Raw genomic sequence first — 20,453 nt, forward strand, 5'->3', positions numbered from 1 at the left:
AATGTCTGGCAGATGCGCTAATGTGATAAAGAAGGATAATAGTGCAATGTCTAATGATGTAGTTTGCAAAGTTAATGCTACTGATAAAAAAAGGTATAACTACGGTTCTAGGCAGTCTTTTAGTTCTAACAACAAATTTCCTTCAACTAAACTTAAATGTTACAGATGTAACAGTTTAGACCATTTGGCTGACTTCAAAAGTTGTCCTGGGTTAAAAACCAAATGCGCTAGTTGTGGTTTGAAAGGTCACTTAACGAAAGCATGTAATAGAAAAAAGAGAAGTAAAGTAAATTTCGTAAATGACATTGATGAAGAAGAGAATTTTGAAAATGATGTTGAGGACAATCTTGTGATGAATGTTCATGATAAATTAGTGCTAAGAATAAGAGATGAGGATATGGTTAACAAACCTATTTGTACAATGAGTATTGGTGGTGTAATTGTAAAAATTTATGCCGATTCGGGCTCGCCTTATACCATTGTTAATGAAGACATGTGGAAATCTTCATTTATTCAACATGTGGGGGAGAGATTATTACCATCGGATATCCACCCTGAAGGTTATTTAGGAGACCCTATTTCCATCTTGGGTTTCCGCTGGTTTGTTTTCAGGTTCAAAGACAGGGAGTGTAGAGGGAAACTGTACATCTCGAAGAAAGGACCACCTGTTTTAGGATGGTTCGACCTAAAACAACTCCACATCATCTTAGATCCTAATAGTAAAGAACAAGTCCTAGTAGTTGATGATTGTTCTATTGTTACGGATAGCATTTTAAAGAAATTTCCAAAAGTTTTTAGTAAAACTTTGGGGAATTTAGTTGGTTTTGAACATAAAATCATACTAAAGGATGATGCCTGTCCAAAGGTGCACAAGTGTAGAAATGTGCCTATCTTAGTGAGAGATGAAGTCAGTAAAGAACTGGACAAACTTGTGTCTACTGACATCATAGAACCTATTGAGGCGAGTGAATGGGTTTCGCCAATTGTCGTCGCAAGACGTAGCAACGGAAAAATCAGGTTGTGTGTAGACCTAAGGTATTTAAATAACAACATAGTGGTTGATAAATTCCCACTTCCCAAAATCAATGAGATGGTTTCTAGTGTTGGTAATGCCCAATGGTTTTCTACCATAGACCTGTCATCTGCATACCACCAGATTTCCTTATGCCCTGATTCAATGAAGTTTACGTCCTTCGTGACACCTTTTGGTTGCTTCCGTTATAAACGCATGCCATTTGGCTTAGCCTCAGCGGCTGCTGTTTTTCAACGACTTATGTACCAATTATTTAAGGGAGAAAAAGGTGTCAGATTTTTTCAGGACGATATTCTGGTTTTCGGGGATGATGAAAATGAACATTTATCAAGGCTACATAAAGTTTTGAATATTCTTGAAAGCAAAGGCCTTACTATTGAACATTCAAAATGTAAATTTGCTCAGAAAAGTGTAACTTATCTAGGCCATATCATTGACGCTGAAGGGGTTAAACCAAAACCCTCTTTGGTTTCAGCAATATCTGAAGCCCCTGTTCCTACAAGTAAGGATGACATCAAGTCATTCTTAGGGATGGCTGAGTTTTGCTCTAAATATGTTCCTAATTTTGCGAGTGTCTCATTTAACATTCGCCAACTGTTAAAAAAGGGTGTGAAGTTTGAATGGTCTAAATCTTGTAATGAAGACTTCATGAATATCAAAAACGCTATTGCCCAAACCACTGCTCTACACAGTTTTGATCCATCTTTAGACAATGTAATTACTACTGATGCAAGTAACAAGGGTCTAGGAGCTGTTTTGGTGCAAATAAATGAGAAGGGGAAGGAAAATGTAATAGCCTATGCCTCAAGATCTCTTTCTCCTTGTGAGGAAAAGTATCCTATTATAGAAAGGGAGGCCTTAGCCTGTGCTTGGGCACTGGATCATTTCAAATCTTTCGTATGGGGTAAAATGTGTTTATTACGCAGCGACCACAAGCCATTGGTAAAAATTTTGACTACCGAAGGGGTTATCAATGCTTCTGCTCGCCTGGCTAGAATTTCTATGAGACTACAGAACTTCATTTACAAGATTGTTTATGTGCCGGGCAAAAGCAATGTCCTTGCAGATTTTCTATCAAGGATGCCTGTAATGCTAGAGGAGGTTGATAATAATGAGTGGAATGAATTACAAATAGCATATGTTCATGATGAAGGCCTATCAGCTTTCAGCAAAGAAGAATGGAATAATGAGTATTTGCTTGATGAATGTTTACCAAAGGTAATTTCTTACACTATTGAAGGTTGGCCAGATAAAAAAGATATGTTGGACGATATGCTTAGACCTTTTTGGGAAGTCAGGTCTGAACTCTCTGTTGCTCACGAGACTTTGTTAAGGGGTGAAAAAATAGTTCCTCCTGGTGGTTTGCGTGAAGGGATCATTGAACTTTGCCATGAGGGTCACCCCGGGATTGTGAGATCCAAATCTTTGGTAAAGAATTTATTCTGGTGGCCTGGTTGTGATTCTCAAATAGAAAAGATTGTTAGAGATTGTGTCATTTGTGCTTCTGCAGACAAAACCCTTCGTACCCTTCGCCCTCCTATGTTGGAGTGTTCTCCTCCTGAATCTACTTGGGAATCTGTCGCTGTGGATATTATGGGTCCTATTCAAGATCAAGATGGTTCTAATCGGTATTTGATAGTCATTATTGATTTGTTTTCGAAATGGCCGGTTGTTAAGGTTGTAGAGAGAGCAGATACTGATTCTGTTTTAAGTTTCTTGGATGAAACTTTTGTTACGGAGGGTATTCCTTCTTGCATTCTCACCGATAATGGTGTTCAGTTCTTATCTGTTAAGGCGAAAAGATATTTCAGTAAACTTGGTATTAGACATAGAACCACTTCCCTCTATAATCCTAGTGGCAATGGAGTAGTAGAACGTTTTAACAGGGTTTTGAAAAATACTATTCAACTTTCCATTAGCAATAATTTGGATTGGCCAACTCAAGTTGGGAAAGTTGTTTGGAATTATCGTATTACTGTAAATGATTCAACTGGTGTTTCCCCATTTGTCTTAATGAAAGGTAGGAAACCACGTTCTAAAAGCATCCCTACTTGGTTGTTTTCTGGTGGAATTGAGCCTTACTCTAATGATCTGGTTAAAGCACGTTTGGTACAGGTCCATGACAAAAGTAAAAAGTATCACGATTTGAGACATGGATCTAAAGAGGTCAAGATAAGTATTGGTGATTGGATTCGAATTAAAAAACCTTTTAAGGTACAAAAAGGCGAATCTACTTTTTCTGAACCTTTTCAAGTAATGGAAGTTTTAAAGAATTCTGTTAAACTTAGCAATGGGAAAGTCTGGAATTTAAGTAGAGTTGCCAGATGTAGTCCTAATTGTACTTCTAATCCTGATCTCTCTAACAAATGGAAACCAGAAGATTTGGATATGGATGGTTCTAGTGGGAACAATGATTTGATTGACAATTCTGGAGCAGCGATTTGTTCTAGTTCGAGTGATATTCCTAGTGCAGTTGTTTCTGGTAGTGACAATTTAGATTCTTCTAGTAACATCCCTGAGGATTCTGTTGTCATTCCTATGGAAGATGGTTCTGTTACCTGTGAGGATCCTTCTCTCCGTCATTCTTCAAGGAAGAGGGTGGTTCCTCTGTGGCTTAAAGATTATATCACTAACAATAGTTAGAGGGGAAATCACAAACCATTTGTGTTGGTTTCCTTTTCATTCTGTTGTGTTTTGTTTTAGTCTTATCCACTCATTGTATTTTCCATGTTCTTTTATCTTTTTTATTTTTATTATTAGAAAGGGAGATGTGTTGTGTTGCTTACTTTATGCTCTGTTCCTTTAACATCACTCATTCTAGTTATGTCATCATTGATGTAGAATGTTATACATGTCATAGCTATGTGCATCCTTTGTATGTGTCAGTTATTCTTGAATGCTGATCTTGCTGGATTACTTGTACCATGCTCTTCGACTGAATAAAGGATCTTCCTTAATTATTGGACTGATCATCTTCATTTCAGAGCTCTTTTCTCGGTCCTTCATAAAATCGATCCCATAGTCCCGGCGGCTGCCCTTTTATTAGATAAAGCAAAGGCCTTTGATTCTTTAGAATGGCCCTTCTTCCTCTCTGTTATGTGCCATATGGGCATGCCGATTGGATTCATCGCTACCACTGTCCTGCTGTACAGCAGCCCCACAGCTCGGCTACACATAAACTGTACTTTTTTTTCTCGGCCATTCTCCCTTTCACGCTGCACGCGTAAGGGCTGCCCCCTCTTGCCCTTGTTATTTATACTTTCCATGGATCCTCTGATAAGGCCCTTTCAGGAAAGCCATCTGCAAAGGGGCTTCGAATTTAACACTGGCCCCTCCTAGTTTCCCTGTACGCGAGTGACACCGTCCTTTGCATTAGAGACCCCCGGGTAAACTTGGAGCCCCTCATCAAGGAAATTCTCCGGTTTGGCCTTTTCTCTGGCCTTGGTATAAACTGGCATAAGTCAGTGATTTCCCCACTTACCTCCAGCACTGGGAATGCGAATTTCCTTTTTACAAAAATATTCCTATCCCACTCACCAACGTTTTTTTTTTACATTTGCGCAAACTCCTTTTTCAACTGATATGGGGTGGTAAGCAAGGTCGTGTTCGCTGGCAAATTCTTACCTTACCGTATGAAAGAGGTGGCTATGGAGTACCAGATTTTCAATTGTGTTATTTAGTTGCTCAGTGCTGCTACGCCTATGTGCGGTACCACCCAGATGCGCGGATACCCTATCTGCGGCCAGAGGCGGATTTTATCCTTCCTGAACGGTTGTCGACCATGCTGCCCAAGGGAGTGCCCCGTGATCCCTCTGACGTACAGACAGTTTCCATCACTAGCTGGACCTAGGAGAAACTATGTCAGATCAGCACTGCTCCCTTTCTATACTCCTCTGCTTTGCCTGTCCCAAATGCTCGTTGGTTCCCAATTACCGGCGAGAAATTGATCCCGCGCACCTTAACCAAGTTTGACATTACTACGTTCTGCAACTTATATCCAGAGGGACATATTTTTTCCCCGTGAAAAGATGCCCGTTTTCAGACTGTCACATTCATGGACAGCCTTGTATTGAGCCATATCCGATCTGCGCTGCGAGGCCTGGCGTCCCCCTTGAGCCAGAGTCCTTTCTACCCCTAACACTTATAATAGAAAGCCCTACCGGGGCACATCTCATCTCCAAATTATATAAATCCTGTGCGTCCTTCTGACCCGTACATGACGATGAAATCCGCACAGACTGGGAGACAGACCTTGGGCATCCTATCACGGACGGTCAGTGGGTTAAATGCTGCGCAGTGACACACGACGTCTCATTAAACAGTACGGCAAAGTTACTTTACCCCAGCTAAAGCCCACAGACTGGCCCCTACTAGACCCCACACCTGCCGCAAATGCGCAGCCCCACACACTGATTTTGCTCACCTCACTTGGACTTGCCTCAAGCTCCGTACATACTGGGAGGAAGTGCACAACTCATTAGGTACCATTACGAAGTTGACCCTTACCCCCATTCCGGAAGTAGCACTACTGGGATATACCATGAACTTTCTCAAACATGTCAGACGTTTTGCATCCCTCAGTTTACTGTTAGCTAAACGCGAAATTGCCCTACTGTGGGGCCACAAAACTGCCCCCACCCTTGCAGGCTGGCTATGCAGCCTGGCTTATTGCAAGACAAACATCGAGGTATATGCTGATCTCCTAACAGGGACCTCGCGACCTAAAGACATTTGGGGCCCATACAGGCTGTACATAAATGGTCTTCAGAAAGATGCCAACTCTCAGCCACAAAACGGCATAGTCCCAGAAGGTGTGAGGTGAGATGCCTATCCTATTGCATCCTTAGTTTGGTTTGCTCTACCCAAATCCCTCACACAGTGTATCAGGCTGTTTTCACGACTTGAAATATCTGTGGACATTTAATTGAGACAGACTCTGGGCAATAAACGCTAATTCACGGTATGAGCTGATGGGGGATGGCCTAGAAGACTATTTTTTCATTCCAATGTCGTGTTGCCCAGCGAGGTATTATCGGTTTGAGATATGTCGACTCTACTATTGCATTGTGGCAAACAAGCTCTGTATTTGTTGTTTACATATATATGGTTCTCATGCCAAGACTTCGTCAATGATCATCTATGCCTGTATTCATTTCTCTATTGCCAAAATGATAAATAACGTTTTAAAAAAAAGAAAAGAAATAGAACGAATACTTCTTTTGGCAAATAAGAGAGAGTTCTTTTTACAGCCATAAAAAATCATCTATTTCACATTTTTCAAATAGGTAAGGATAAACAGCATGGGACTGGTGTATTCGGTGATACTTTTGCTTGGGTCGGTGGCTCTCACAGTAAGTACATCTCCTTGTAATTTACAACCTTTTTATTGATCCAATTGATGATTATATTTTTTAACATTTGTACCAGGCGGTTTTTGAGAACTTCCTCTCCTGTTGAGTTACTGAGTGTCCATTTAGCCTGCCCGGCCGTAACCCTGGGATCTCCAAGCTCCAACTGCAAACTTGAATCAACTCTACCAAAGTACTCAGCCAATCCACATGACCAATCAGAGAATCATTGGGGTATTCACAAGGAAGTGGTGGAGAGGGGCGTTATCCTTCTTGGCTTACCGCCTCTCTCCGCCACTTCGGAAAAGCAAGGCTGCACCATGCTCACAAGGACATGGTGCAGTCTTGCTTTTCCCCCCCTGCGATGGCGCTAAGTTTCACAACTTAGCGTCAACGCAGGCACCCTTGCACCAGAGTACAAGGGTGTCTGCAAGCAGGGAGGTTTGTTTATGTACAGGAAGGTGTCCCTTCCTGCACATATACGGTACAAACTGGCATTTTAGGTTTGTTTATGTGTGCTGCTTCATGCAGCACACATGTAAGTTACAAAACGGCATTTTTTAAAAAAGGTTTGTTTATGTACAGGAAGAGACACCTTCCTGTACATAAACAAACCATGGAATTTCGTATTTTCCATGTGTGCTGCACAAGGCAGAACGCTTGGAAAATGCAAAAACGAGGAGAAATAAAGCATTTATCCTCGTATCCCCAACTTAAGACCAGGGTTTTCCTTGTCTTAAGTTTGGCGTTAGCTCCTATTTACGCTGCCCTTGTGAATAGGGGGCAGCGTAAATATCAATTGATGTTGCGGTGGAACACCCACCAAAACACCCACTGCACGCACCTTTCACGCTAAACACAGCTTGAAAGGGGGCCTATTCACAAGCGGGCATTAAGCCACGTTAAGTGAAAGTGACACTGTGTTTCAGTGACGTTGTGGTGGCGATAGGGGATTGTGAATATGCCCCATTGTTCTTTGTCAGAATATCATATACCGAAATATTGTCTGCTATAAATAATTTGTTCCAAATGTCATATGCAAAAATGTAATTCACTACGCCTAGATGCTCTATTGTTTAGTCCAGAAGAGAAATGTTTTTAGAGACAAAATTTAGGTCACAGTGGTTACGTCAAATGTTAATCTGACACCAATATTCTGGTACTGATTCTTCTCTTCTATCCACTACCATTCATTGATATTTAATATATATCCCTCCCCTAAGCAGTGTATATTTTGCTGCCACTGCCAAGGAAAACAGGACATCTACTAAACTTTATAAATTCCAATTGAGCATTGGCAAGCCTCACTAGGCTAGTCTGAGTTCACACAGAGCTAAAATATGAATTGTGGAGTTTGCCTCCAAGGAAACGCACTGAAGCATTACCATAAGTATCTGCGACCCACTTCATCAGCTGACTCAATTATCCTGGTAACTCGCAGAATGTATGGAGCTCTTAGCATCAATGTATATGGAGATAGAAAATACGTGAATAAATGACTGAGTGAGGGCACTTGCAAACAGACGTACCACCAAAGGCATCTTGGCTCTAGTATTGCACAGTCATACGTTGATAGAGGAGACAGCTAAGGAGGGTGGTACAACTCATTTAATAATCATCTATCGTGCTCCTTCATGCATACATAGGTGCAGGAGAGACTAGTAAATCCTGCTTCTGGCTTAGTTACACCTCTTCTGCCACCTTACCCACTGAATTCAACATACTCATCCTGGCAACTGCCCTAGTGTGCTACTTTTTGGCCCTATATGTTCCAATGCCGTGTTGGTTTAATTGGGTCTTACTAGGTGCTTCTAAACCTCAGTGTTCCATTTGTCAAGTCTATATAGTACAACCTACCAGCATTGATAACTGCTATTTAAATGTGTTCAACTGTCAGAAAAACTGTAGCACTCAATTTATTGAAAGGTAAAGTTTGGATATATTGGGACCTGCATATTAACTCTCACCTTATATGTTTGTAGGTATTAGGAGTTCACGTAAATAAGTGGAGGCTTGACAAGAAATTGGGTGCCTACGTACTGTCCCTCTACGTCTTGTTCCTGTGCTTCTCCATTTTGATTGAAATGAACGTCTTCACTTTTCTCAACTTGCCAATGTGTTAAGATGGTGTTGAAGGAAAGCTGCCAACTGGAACATAGCCTTAATGGAAACCATCAAAACAATCTTCAGTAAAGAAGAACTATTATCAGTCCTTGGACTCACTTGAAAAGGTGAGAGCCCTCGCTATTTGCCAGTTGGTCACTGAGACAAATTATTTTGGAAGAAAAGCCCATGAAATTTATTTGGAACTGCGAAACAATGACTTTGAGACTCATCTGCTAACTGCTATGAGCAGCTTCACCTATTTTTGGATCCTGTTCATGGTTTTTCTTCTTGGCACTGTGATACTTTGGTTGTCCCAGGTCTTTTGTGCTCGCAACCTTGATGGACTCTGAGAACGATGTGAAACACACAAGCTTGGTGATGGGAATGCAAGATACTATGTTATGTTATTTGGATTTGTAAAGGGCAACTTATCACCCAAAAGGTATCCTGGTGCTGGAGTAGGTGTGTAGGTCAGCTGCCGGGTGTTATTTGAATTCCAGAAGGGAGGAGGAGGCACTTATGGGTAGTGGGAGCTTGTTCCAAGATTTGGGTGCCAGGTAGGAGAAGACTTGGCCTCCTGTCCTGCTTTTGCATATGTCGGGTGTGTGCGAGAGAGAGTGAGGCAGAGCATAGCAGTCAGGTGGAATGATGGAAGTGGAGGCAGCAGTTGGGGTAAGCTGGATCAATGTTGTACAGTGCCTTGTATACATCTGTGAGGAGTCTAAATTGTCAGCGCTTGTGTATCGGCGGCCAGTGGAGTTCTCTGAGGTGTGGCATGATGTGGGTGCACCATGAAAGATCCAAGATGAGTCTAGCTGCAGCATCCATGGCCTTTAATTTATCAAAGGAGAGACGTTGACATGTTCAGCATTGTCAGAACTAATGCTCAAATATTTGCCTACTACTGATTAACCAAGCGAGCGGACACTCCTTGCCTGGATGCACCTTGTTCTGTTGATAAATAGGAGGCTCTGGCTTCCTTTCCCAGCTATGCCATACCTTTTTAAATAGTATTAAACATAACCACTTTATTTTAAATTATACTGTTTACATTTTAAAAAGGTATACCATCTACTATCAAGATTTTAAGAAATTGGATTAATATTTGGGGTAGCGACTACCCATCTCATAGAATAATCATAACCCTTTTCAGGGTAAACCCTTAAAGTCACTAAATTAACCTGAGCTCAGCCCCTGGGTAGTTTTGGCACAGAGCATATATGCTTATCATAGCGCAATTGTAAAGTATTTTTTGCAGTACCACAACAGTAATGAGGTCGAAATGCAACTCAAGGTGTGACACGATTTAATGGGTGGAAAGGACTCTTGGGCACACCTTAACCGATTGGCTAAACATTTCTGGGGCCAACCCTACCCACTGTAGGCTTTTTTCAAGATGGCGGAAGTCTTTGGCCACATTAAACTTGGACTCTGAGTGCTGGGGATGTGTGGGGGAAGTGAACTATGGTAATCCTAGTGTCCTCCCACATCTAACACTAAAATCCAGTTTGGGACAGTTACTGTAGCCCCAATCAACCCAGACACAGAAGTATGTTAGAACAAAGCAGGGTTTTCCAGCAACCAGACAGTGGATACACAAGAATTGTTTTGCTGTAGTTTTTTAACCCTTTAACGGGTGTCCAAAATGTTATATGTAAAATCGCATCAGACCTGACAAGCAGGTTTTGACATTCAAACAGGATTTTGCATTGTAATGTCAAACTGAGGCTCAGTCTGACTGGAGTTTGCCTGGCTCGAAGAACAAAGGAAGTTCCCTGCCTAGGTGTCAGCTAACATTTGCTAGTGACAGGAGAGGCCTCCTTGAAGTGCTCCCTAAGTGTTTTATGTAAAACTCCAGTAGACCTGTGAAGCAGGATTTTACATTCAAGCAGGATTTTACTCTGTAATGTCAAAATATATGCTCACAGTCCCACCCTGCATATTCTGTAAGATTTGGAGGGGTCATCTCTGCCCATTCAGTTCAGCCTCTTGTTTGCACCTGGGAGGCATTTCATACTCATTCACACTTACTCCACGGCTAATAACTGGCTGCCAAAAGTGAGAGAGCAAATAAAAACAGACCTTCACAGGTTTTAGGCACAGAAAAGTTAACTTTCTAAAAGCGCCTTTGTTATTTATCACAAATCCGACCACTTTTAACTGGATTTTAATTAACTATGAAAATAGTTGTTTCATTTTCTTGTTGTACAATGAATAAATGAACCCAGTATTTACCTATGGCAAAGCTAGCCTTGCTATAATAACCCATTGGCTGATGCCATCGCCATTGGCCGACGGCAGCACTACCTCGCTGGTGCTTCCGTCGGCCAACGGCCGACGCAACCGCGCCCGTTTTTTAAAACGGCCGCACTGCCGCAAAAAAGTGGACGCAGCCAACGGGTTAAAATAGCTTTTGGTTTTTTTTCACTGTAGGAACATTACATTTCTACATGTTCAGTGGCAGCTGGCAAAGGACAGGGTGGCGGGCTGTGTCTCTCTTCCACTTTCCTGCCGATGTCCCAGTACTGGAGCAGGAACTGGAAGCGCACACAGGCTCCCTCCTCTAAGCCAATTACAACACTGCAATGCAGCATTGTGATTGGTCTGAGTGCCGTGGTTCCTCACCAGGCTGTGTAATGCCGCCTGGTGAGGAACATGCAAAGTGTGCAAGACGGCCGGCCAAACAGTCATGCACACTTATAGTGTGCCCACCACTCCTCCCCTTGTAACCCCAGCCCCACCCTAACCCAGCCCTACAGCTACCAAAATTAAAATGATAATAACACAGTTATTATCATTTTATTTTTACTTTTTTCACTGCTTTCAAAGCAGTGGGGTGACGCTCCCTCGCCTTAGCAGAGGAGCCGCCCCTGCACATGTCCTGCTTTTAAATACAATGCACCCGCTTTTTGAGCTATAAGGCCTACATAGGAGTGATATACATATTTTTAAAAAAAAGGTTTTGTCCAGTTAGACAGGTTTATTTGTACAGGTCAGATTTGCAGTTGAAAACTCCAACAGCCAGGATACAATGGTTTGCACTATTACTGTAGTGGATGGCACAATGGGTGCTGTTATCCACTAGTGACGTTTAACTCCCAGGCTTTAGGTTCACTTTGTACCATATACTAGGAATGTATTGGTGGACTGGTGTGGCTCACTGGTTAGAGGCGGCAGACCCGGAAGCAGAGGACGGCCCGGGACCAGGGTTCAATTCCCGACGCGGCAGGGTCGTGAACCAGGGTCAGCGACTCGATAATTCTCACCTCGTGCCTACTCTAACCAGGGATCACACTCGGCAACACTGGGCATTAGCTTGCCTCATCTCCACAACGGCCCCCCACAAACGCCGGGGATGCCTGGTTTCACCTTAGAGATACCCAGGAGGAAACATCTCACAGGGAAAGCCAGGACGGGTTCCCCAGTGGTCTATAGCGCCAGGACGCCTCCGGGTAGCAGTGCGCTTTACAAGACACACCCATTTACATTTAAATATTCTAATTGGAAGCACAGGCACTTTACCTCTAGTTAGCCGGGGTAAAGTGCAAAGAGTTCTGCAGTCAAGGAAAACAGCTAAGGCAAAACTCAGAGGGGACACCAAGCAAAACATGGTCATCTCCTACAAACATGATAAAGGTTTTACAACATTCCTTTGCTCCCTCTTGCCCTAACATAAGAGTCTGCTTTTCATTTTACTAGTACAGCTGTATAACCATATTAACATAACAACAGGTATGTTTCCCCGTGATTTCTCAGATTTTTCTTTCTCACCGGGAACTAACGGTACAGACATCCACATGTTTATCTTAATTGTCAGTATATTTTATGCACAGAATTATGAACCAGTACAGTTCTGGTGAGCTCATGCCACGGAGTCTAAACGCATCGACATCCAAAGACAAAATTCATAATTTAATGAACTTATAGATCATTAATCAACTCGGACTAGCTGAATCAAATGCATATTTAAACCCAGTGGGCATTATAAATAGTTACTCCATATTTATGGAATGGTACTCTGATGAGAGAATGGACTTTTCCCATAGCTGTTCAGTTTAAACAATGCAGATTTTTCTTTTGGTTTTCATAAAATGTAGACACAATGGGGGCCAGTCACAAAAGTAACGTACACTTGTGAGTAATTACATGTGTAACTTTAACAATTTTGAGTAACTTTACTTGTTTTGCCTATTCACAAAACCCAAGCCTAAAGTTACTCAGAAGTGTAGACTTGAATGTCTCCACCCCATGTAAAAGGGGGTGGAGCCAAAATTATGAGCGTAAGTTACCACTGAAAGCAAAACAGTTTTAAGCCACCACCACACATGGCTAAACACGAGTACCCTTATACCCTCCAATAGAAAAAATTGGCAGGTCTTAAATGTAAACACCATAAGAAATAATGGTAATTTATATCATTTAAAATTGTTAAAAATGTAAGTAAATATTATCTGTTAGACAGATATATAAAAATAGTACATATTTATTATTTAAAATTAAATATTTAAATAACCTTTTAATCAAATATATTTACATTACTTTTAACTAATTCTGTACATCCCTTTTAATAATTGTTAATTCATATACAATTTTTTATGTTAGATGGGAATGTATTTTTTATTTAGACTTTAGAAAAACAATTTGAATTTAATATATTTAATTGCATTTAATTTCTAATTGCTATTAAGGTTTTAGCATTGAACATAAACGTATTTTTACTGTTTCCTAGTTTAACACACTTTTTAAATGTTACTTTTTCTGTGGTTGGCCCCAAACTCTATAATTCCCTTCCCCGGGATCTCACTTGTCTTTCTTCTCATTTACTCTTTCGTAAGGCCCTGAAGACGTGGCTCTTCACTTAGTTTGCAGTATAACTTTCTCTGTTTCCATCTCACATAGTCCGCTTTAGCGCCTTGATACCCTTGGGCTAAGTTTGCGCTTTATAAGACCCAATTTCATTCAAATGTTACCTATACTTTACCTTACGGAGATAGCCCTACGGTAAAACATAGAGAACGTTACCTTATACATTACAATATGGAGATCTCTGTCTGTAATGTAATTATGTACCTATTTTAAAGTATAGAGAATATTTCCTTGTACTTTTCCGTACGGAGATCTCAGCCTCCACTGCGGAGTATCCCTACAGTAAAGTATACAGAAAAGTAAAAACGTTTATTAACTTAGCAGATATTGGTAAAAATAGTTTTATTTTAAATTTTAAATTAAATTAATGTTATATATTTTGAACGAATAAAATCAAAGAAAACCTGCTATAGCACAACTAACCTAAATTTAAATAAAAATGTAATTAATTGATTAATTGAAATATATTAAATTACAATAAAGCTATTTTTCTTGTGTTTAAAGCAAATGATAAATTCCCACCTTAAAAAAACATATGTATTAAAAGTGGTGTATTGAACTAATTCAAAATAATTTTATTACATTTTTACAACATTTTATGTTACATTAATTTTCATGCAAACATTTTATGCTATTTTATTCAATAAAATGTGTATTATTTTAAAAATGAACATTAAGTTATATTTATGTATATTTTAACTATTTTGAATAATGCTAATTAATTTAACATTATTTCTTAAATGATTTTACTTTAAGTCCGTATCTCCATTCATTTCACAGGGAGGGTGTTGCAGTGGAGCTAGACTTTCTTCATCTCTCAGATGAAATAATTTACTACAGTTTTGGGTTCCTTTTTGGTTGTAGTAACTTTAGAAGGGCAGCCTGTGAATAGTAAAGAGCTTACTCTTTTGTTGGTGGATACGCATCCCTCTAGAAAACCCTCAAAAACTCTCATTTAACCACTCCTTAGTCCTCCCTCAACCGCTCCCCTTTAGTAGTATGTATTCCACATTCGACAGCCACTCCCTCTTCTCTACCACATTTACTACTAAAATGTATACTAGCATGTGAGGAGACTCTGCAGTCAGGGCGGTGATCTCTGCACAGAAAAAGATAGGAGATGGAAATTCTGCCAGTAGGTTTATGAACAGCAGTTTGTAGAGTGTTTGTAGAATTATTGTAGTACTACAAAAAATACTACACAATGCAGTATGTGAATAGGCCCCAATGTTTTGAATATTAATGATTTCTGTTTTTTTTCTTGCAATATATCAATTGAATGATTAACATATACTGATATTCCTGTCAATTAAAGATAGCCCCTAACGTTAAAATTAATCAGAATTATATCTCAAAGTATCTTTTTATCAATTGAAGTAAACAATTTGTGCAATGTGCTTCTTTCAAGTATATGCTTAAATAATTAACTTAAGTTTATAGCTAAGGCTGGGTACTTCCTTTCAATTGTGGTACTCCCCCCAGCCCATGTGGCTTATAGAGGTCAAGCCCTCTGTATAAAGGTAAGTCCAATCTTGCCCTGGAACGCCACGTCCAGCGATGCCCCGAATGTACATGCTGACTGTGGCAGAGATCGCAGTCACAGTGGTCTTATGGATTTGGTGGGAGAAGCTGCGGCATAACAAGGGAGGTGAAATACAGAGATATGCCAATATGGACAGAGGTACAGTCATTTCCATATATGATTTTTTGTGTAGGTTTTCAATGATAGGTGTCAAGAAATGGTCACACAATGTAACTAATTGAGCCCTGCAGGTGTGAACTATGCTAGAGTCATCCAAAGGCCCGCAACCTGTAGCAGATCTCGTTAGACATTACATGCCTGTCTAATTGGTATTGGGAGTTAATTATAGTGGACTTGTTGAGTACTTCCCACTCATGATTGCATGGGTGGAATACCCAACAGTGGTTAATCCCCGGCTAAACCCAGGAGCCACTGTGCTAACCTAAAAGCTGGAGCTGGTTGAACCCAGCAGTGATTATACCAGACCTGTTGTTAAGTTGGTGTCGGGCCAGGTCTCTTGCGAGTTAACCCTGACGGAGATGTGGGTATAGCTAGGAATTGTGTTTTTTTTAAATAATTCTTATCTGTTTAAGCATTGAGGGCTTTCCTGTGAGTCTTGTGGCACTTACAGACTTAACAGGAGTGATGTCCTCAAGATTCCGCTCTTTAGATGGATGCCAGGGTTGGATGCCATAGGGAACTGGTTTAAGCATAGTGGAATGGGACGAGCCTAAGCCCTCATCACACAATAAAACCCTCAGGGCCTTGCAGATATTCCTGTGCTGGGTAGAGGAGTTGAAAGCCCTATGCTTAAAGTGTGCCTGTACTTCATGTCTTTACAACCACCAAAGAAGAAAGGGTTACATAAAGCAGAGGAAAATACAGTTAACACATTTCATTCAATGATTAGAGAGGCCTTCACAGTGTCATTGTAACAAATAGACAGAGCTTAATTTGTAAAAGAAAGAGCGCCGGTGCCCGAAGCTCTGCTCAGAAGCCAGCGGCCAGTGCAATTAAATGTAGGCACCAGAAAGACCAAGGCTCCATAGCCTTAAAAACACCTGATACCTCTTTAATCCACTATTAGACGCTCTCTGTCCTTTTATCTCACTCTTTCAGTATCCTGCTTTCCCTCTTTGAAACGGGTTTTCAATTTTTCTCTTTCTCCATCTTTGCACTGTGTGTGTTTTCTCATTTCTTCTCTTGAAAAATATACGATCAGGAAAAACAAATGTTGGTCCCCAAAAATGAGGGTCGGTGGCCCCCACTGACTACTACCAGTTCAAATTAAGCAAGATCCCTGGTGTGTGGGTACCAGCTGACTGGGTAGGGCAGGTCTAGTGGTGCAGTCTAGTTTTCTCTAGTGCTCCAAGAACAGGAAACTATGGCAGCCCCTAGCCGGTGCTGAAAAATTTAGGTTTAGTTAGGTAGGTTAAGTTGGTGGGCCAGAGGTTGTCATGTGTTGCAACCCTAATGGCATCACGAAGATCGCTGGGGCGCTGGAGAGCCTGGTCCTGGAAGCAGGTAGGCCCTAAACTAGACAGCAATACATTAACTACAAAATTAACTGCACTCCTGGCTTTAAGGTGAGCCTGCATCTTTACGACTACCAAAGAAGAAAGTGTTACAGGCATCATGCAGAAATGCTCATAAATATAATTAGGATTTGTTTTGTCTTTTCACTAATTACAAACAGTACCTTCAAACACAGTAAAAGTACTTTCAAGTAATGGCATGGATATCCTGTGAAACAATGCATTTTTTGGTCACTAGTAGTAAACAAGCATTGGCAAAGCCATCAGGTCTGGGGTTAGCCACTTTCTGGCAATTCGTGTTTTGTTTTGTCGTGCTATTTGACATTGGTATTTGAAATTCCCAAACATTTGACATTTGACATTCCCAAGCAGTACTGTTTGGGAATATATATAGGCACTCATCAATCTAGAAAAAAATGATTTTCTATGTGTAAAAAAGTTTCTTTGGTCTCCAAAAAAACCAAACATTACCATAGTACTCTGTGGCACTGAAGGGAAGTGATTGAATAGCCAATCAGTCGGTGTCAGGGTCACTCAGCCCCTCAAAAGGAAAGGGTTCCCCAATAGTGTAATCAGCTTGAGGAATCCCACAGAGGCTAGAATAGGCCAATTTAGAAGGAGATATATGAAGAATTAAAAAATCCAAGATGGCCGTCAGGAGGCTCGCTATTGAACTGCATGCTAGTTGTTATTTGGCTCGTGGCAGTCTGGAATGTCCAGGTGAAGTGCTCGCATTAGCACGCACTTCACCTGAGAAAATTCGAGCAGTAGGACATGATTTCCTGAAGTCCGGCGCAAAAGATAGTGAGGGAAAATTTTGTTGCACAGCTACATTTTCGATCGCTTACCTCGTCGCGTCAATTTCCAGGTGGTGCGAGCAGTGGCATACAGAAATGCAAGTCCGTAAACTGGCATATTTTTTGGTGTTTTGGGGGATGCGCACAGAGAGTCAGTGGTATTTCAGGTAACCCAAAACAGCGCTTCGGCAATTAGTTTTGGAGACGTACTCCTGCCCTGGAGAGAATAATGTTATTTAGAACTGAGTCGAGTCAGCAAAAGTCCGTAACAGGAATTTGAGCATTCAAGGAATTGTTTAGTTGTTCCTGTTCCTGACTGCTCACAGAGTATCGAGTTGGGCATGGCTTTCAGTCTGACTATATCCACATTGCATATATATATATATATATATTTGTACATTAGGACAAGGAGTTCAGGGAATATTTTCGGGTGAATAAGTTGAAAAACTAAAACTGAGAATTAACATTCAATTACATCCTATCACAAGAAAATTTTGAGTAATACTTACCAGAGGTCAAGAAGGTTACGGCATCATCTGTACAATAGAAGGTGAAAACATTTCCAAGAGAGAGAGAGAGGTGTTAGAGGAAAGGAACAGTATAACATAATACTAATTGATAATATTATACAGTTACAGGAAGCAAGATAATAATCATAACACGAAGAGAGGCATAGGTCACAAGATATCTGGGTAGGTAAAATAGACAAAAAGTACAGAAATACAGTTAATTAGTAGCCGTTGTTAATTTACATATTCTCTTACAGTTCAGTCTTCGGTGAACCCGATTGCATCAGGAAGGAACATGCAAGAAGAGTGAATCACCAGAGGAAGAACCCGAAGTACATATATTTTGTGACTGTCTCTTCTCTGTCCCATCCCCTTCCCCAAAGGTGGGTTCCACCTTTGACTCACAAGAATAATGGTTTGCTGGGAAATTGTTGAGGGGTATTGGGAACTGTTGTTGTTCTGCTCCCGTGCACAAAGTTGATTGAACAAAGAAAGAAAAAAAGAAAGAAAGGAAGAAAGATAGGAAGAAAGGAAGGAAGAAAGGAAAGAAAGGAAGGAAATACGGCAGGCAAGCAAAAATGTAAGAAAATGAAAGAAAGAAGCAAGGAGAAGGAAAGAAAATAGACAAGAAAGCAAAATACAGAAGGAACGATGGAAAAAGAGAAGGAAAGGGTGAAGTAAAGAAAGAAAGAAAGAGATAAGAAAAGTGAAAGGAAGAAAGATGGTAGGAATGAGAAGGACGAAATAGAGTAGGAAAGAAGGTAAGAAAGAAAGACAAGGAAAAAGAAAGAATGAAAGAAAGAAAGAGATAAGAAAAGTGAAAGAAAAAGAGAGAGTAAAATAGAAGGAATTAAAGATTGCAAGAATGAAAGAAAGAATAATGAAAGGAAGGCAAGAAAGAAAGAGAGAAAAAGTGAATAGAGGAAGGAAGAAAGCAAGAGAGAGAGGCAAAGAGATAAAGAGAAAGAAAGAGAAAGAAAATTAATGAAAGAAGGAAAGAGAAAAAAAGAAAGATGGAAAAAATAGAGGAAAGCAAGAAGAAAAAAGTAAAAAGAAGATAACTTAATACAGAACTGTTTCAAATGAACACAATCTAGTATGATGTGATATAGCAACAGTCACAAAAGCAAAACACTACGAAAGAAATGTACAACAACTAGCAGCCCGGCCCGACGTTGTCCGGGTATGAATTGCTGCCGGCCAGTAGTATATTGTTTTGTAGGATTTCGTTTTGATAGCATTTCTTATCTGTGACAGGCCTGTGAAACGCTCCGATTCACTGTGCACTGCTGATGCACTTAAGAGTGCGCGTTCAGTAGTTTGTGAACTCGAGTTTCCCTACTTTATTTTTCCTTGCAATATTATATAGCGCGAACGCGACAACATGGCATGAGCACAATTGAAATTACAGAAGAACACATTAATTTGTGGTAGTCACTGGGAGACAAAGAGATTTGCCTGGAATCACAGGATGTTGAGCTGATGCTGAGATTCGAACGTAGCTCCCCAGCTCTAAAGTTCGCAATTCTAGAACTTGTGACGGGACGTGTGTCTAAAAGTGTATGTCGGTGCTGGCCATCAATGAGAGAGACCTGTGCATTTTTCAAATGGGTGGTGAAAATATTTGTGTATGTTGCTGGAGACGGTCCGCCGTGCCACCAATGTACTACCGAGGGAGGGTAAACACCCATTATTCCGCAACTTTCTTTCCGCATACCATCACTTCGCATACTTTCATTACGAAAGTACCATGACTCTGTAATGCCATTATAACGCATGGCATTACATTTTATATGCTTTTACCACGCATACATTTACAACGAAATTCGTTGTAAATGCATGAATGGTAAAAGCATGTTTTTTTTAATGTTTGTATAAGGTAAGTATGGGTATAGGGGTATATGTTTTGGGGTACTGAGGTATATGTTTTCGGGTGTTTGGGTATTTTAAGGGTTCAGATATCGTTTTGGGTTATGGGGTTCAGGGGTAGTTTTAGGGTTAGGTATGAGTTTTGGGGTACAGGGATATTTTTAGGGTTCAGGGCTAGGTTTGGGTTTTGGGGTACAGGGGTATTTTAAGGGTTCAGGGCTAGGTTTGGGTTTTGGGGTACAGGGGTATTTTAAAGGTTCAGGTCTAGGTTTGGGGGTACAGGGTTATTTTTAAGGTTCAGGTCTAGGTTTGGGCGTACAGGGTTATTTTTAGGGTCAGGGCTAGGTTTGGGGGTACAGGGTTATTTTTAGGGTTCAGGGCTAGGTTTGGGGTACAGGGGTATTTTTAGGGTTCGGGTACAGGGGTATTTTTAGGGTTCAGGGCTAGGTTTGGGTTTTGGAGTACAGGGGTATTTTGAGGGTTCAGGGCTAGGTTTGGGGGTACAGGGGTATTTTAGGGTTCAGGGCTAGGTTTGGGATTTGGGGTACAATAGTATTTTTAGGGTTCAGGGCTAGGTTTGAGTTTTGGGGTACAGGGGTATTTTTAGATTTCAGGGGTAGGTTTGGGTTTTGAGGTACAGGGGTATTTATAGGGTTCAGGGGTAGGTTTGGGTTTTGAGGTATGGGGTATTTATAGGGTTCAGGGCTAGGTTTGAGTTTTAGGGTACAGGGTATATTTATAGGGTTAAGATGGGTTAGTGTTTAAGGGTGTTGGGGTATTTTAAGGAGTAAGGGTGGGTTATGATTATGGGGTGCAGGGCTATTTAAAGGGAGCAGGGTGGGATTAGCACACGATATGAGACATGGCA

General features: G+C 40.8%; 1 protein-coding gene across 2 annotated transcripts in view; it reads left to right on the top strand.

The window, feature by feature from the left end:
* Positions 1-10,596, top strand: part of LOC147690098 (sodium/potassium/calcium exchanger 4-like) — a 558,445-nt gene extending 547,849 nt beyond the window's left edge. For both annotated transcript variants that reach the window (XM_086937689.1, XM_086937688.1), the window contains exons 16-17: positions 6,319-6,384; positions 8,364-10,596. In XM_086937689.1, the coding sequence (XP_086793815.1) occupies positions 6,319-6,384; positions 8,364-8,504 (207 nt within the window). In that variant the 3' untranslated portion in view covers positions 8,505-10,596. The remainder of the gene's footprint in view (positions 1-6,318; positions 6,385-8,363) is intronic.
* Positions 10,597-20,453: the final 9,857 nt, after the last annotated feature.

Source organism: Lissotriton vulgaris, chromosome 9 (genome assembly GCF_964263255.1).
Source record: "Lissotriton vulgaris chromosome 9, aLisVul1.2, whole genome shotgun sequence".
Lineage (NCBI taxonomy): Eukaryota > Metazoa > Chordata > Amphibia > Caudata > Salamandridae > Lissotriton > Lissotriton vulgaris.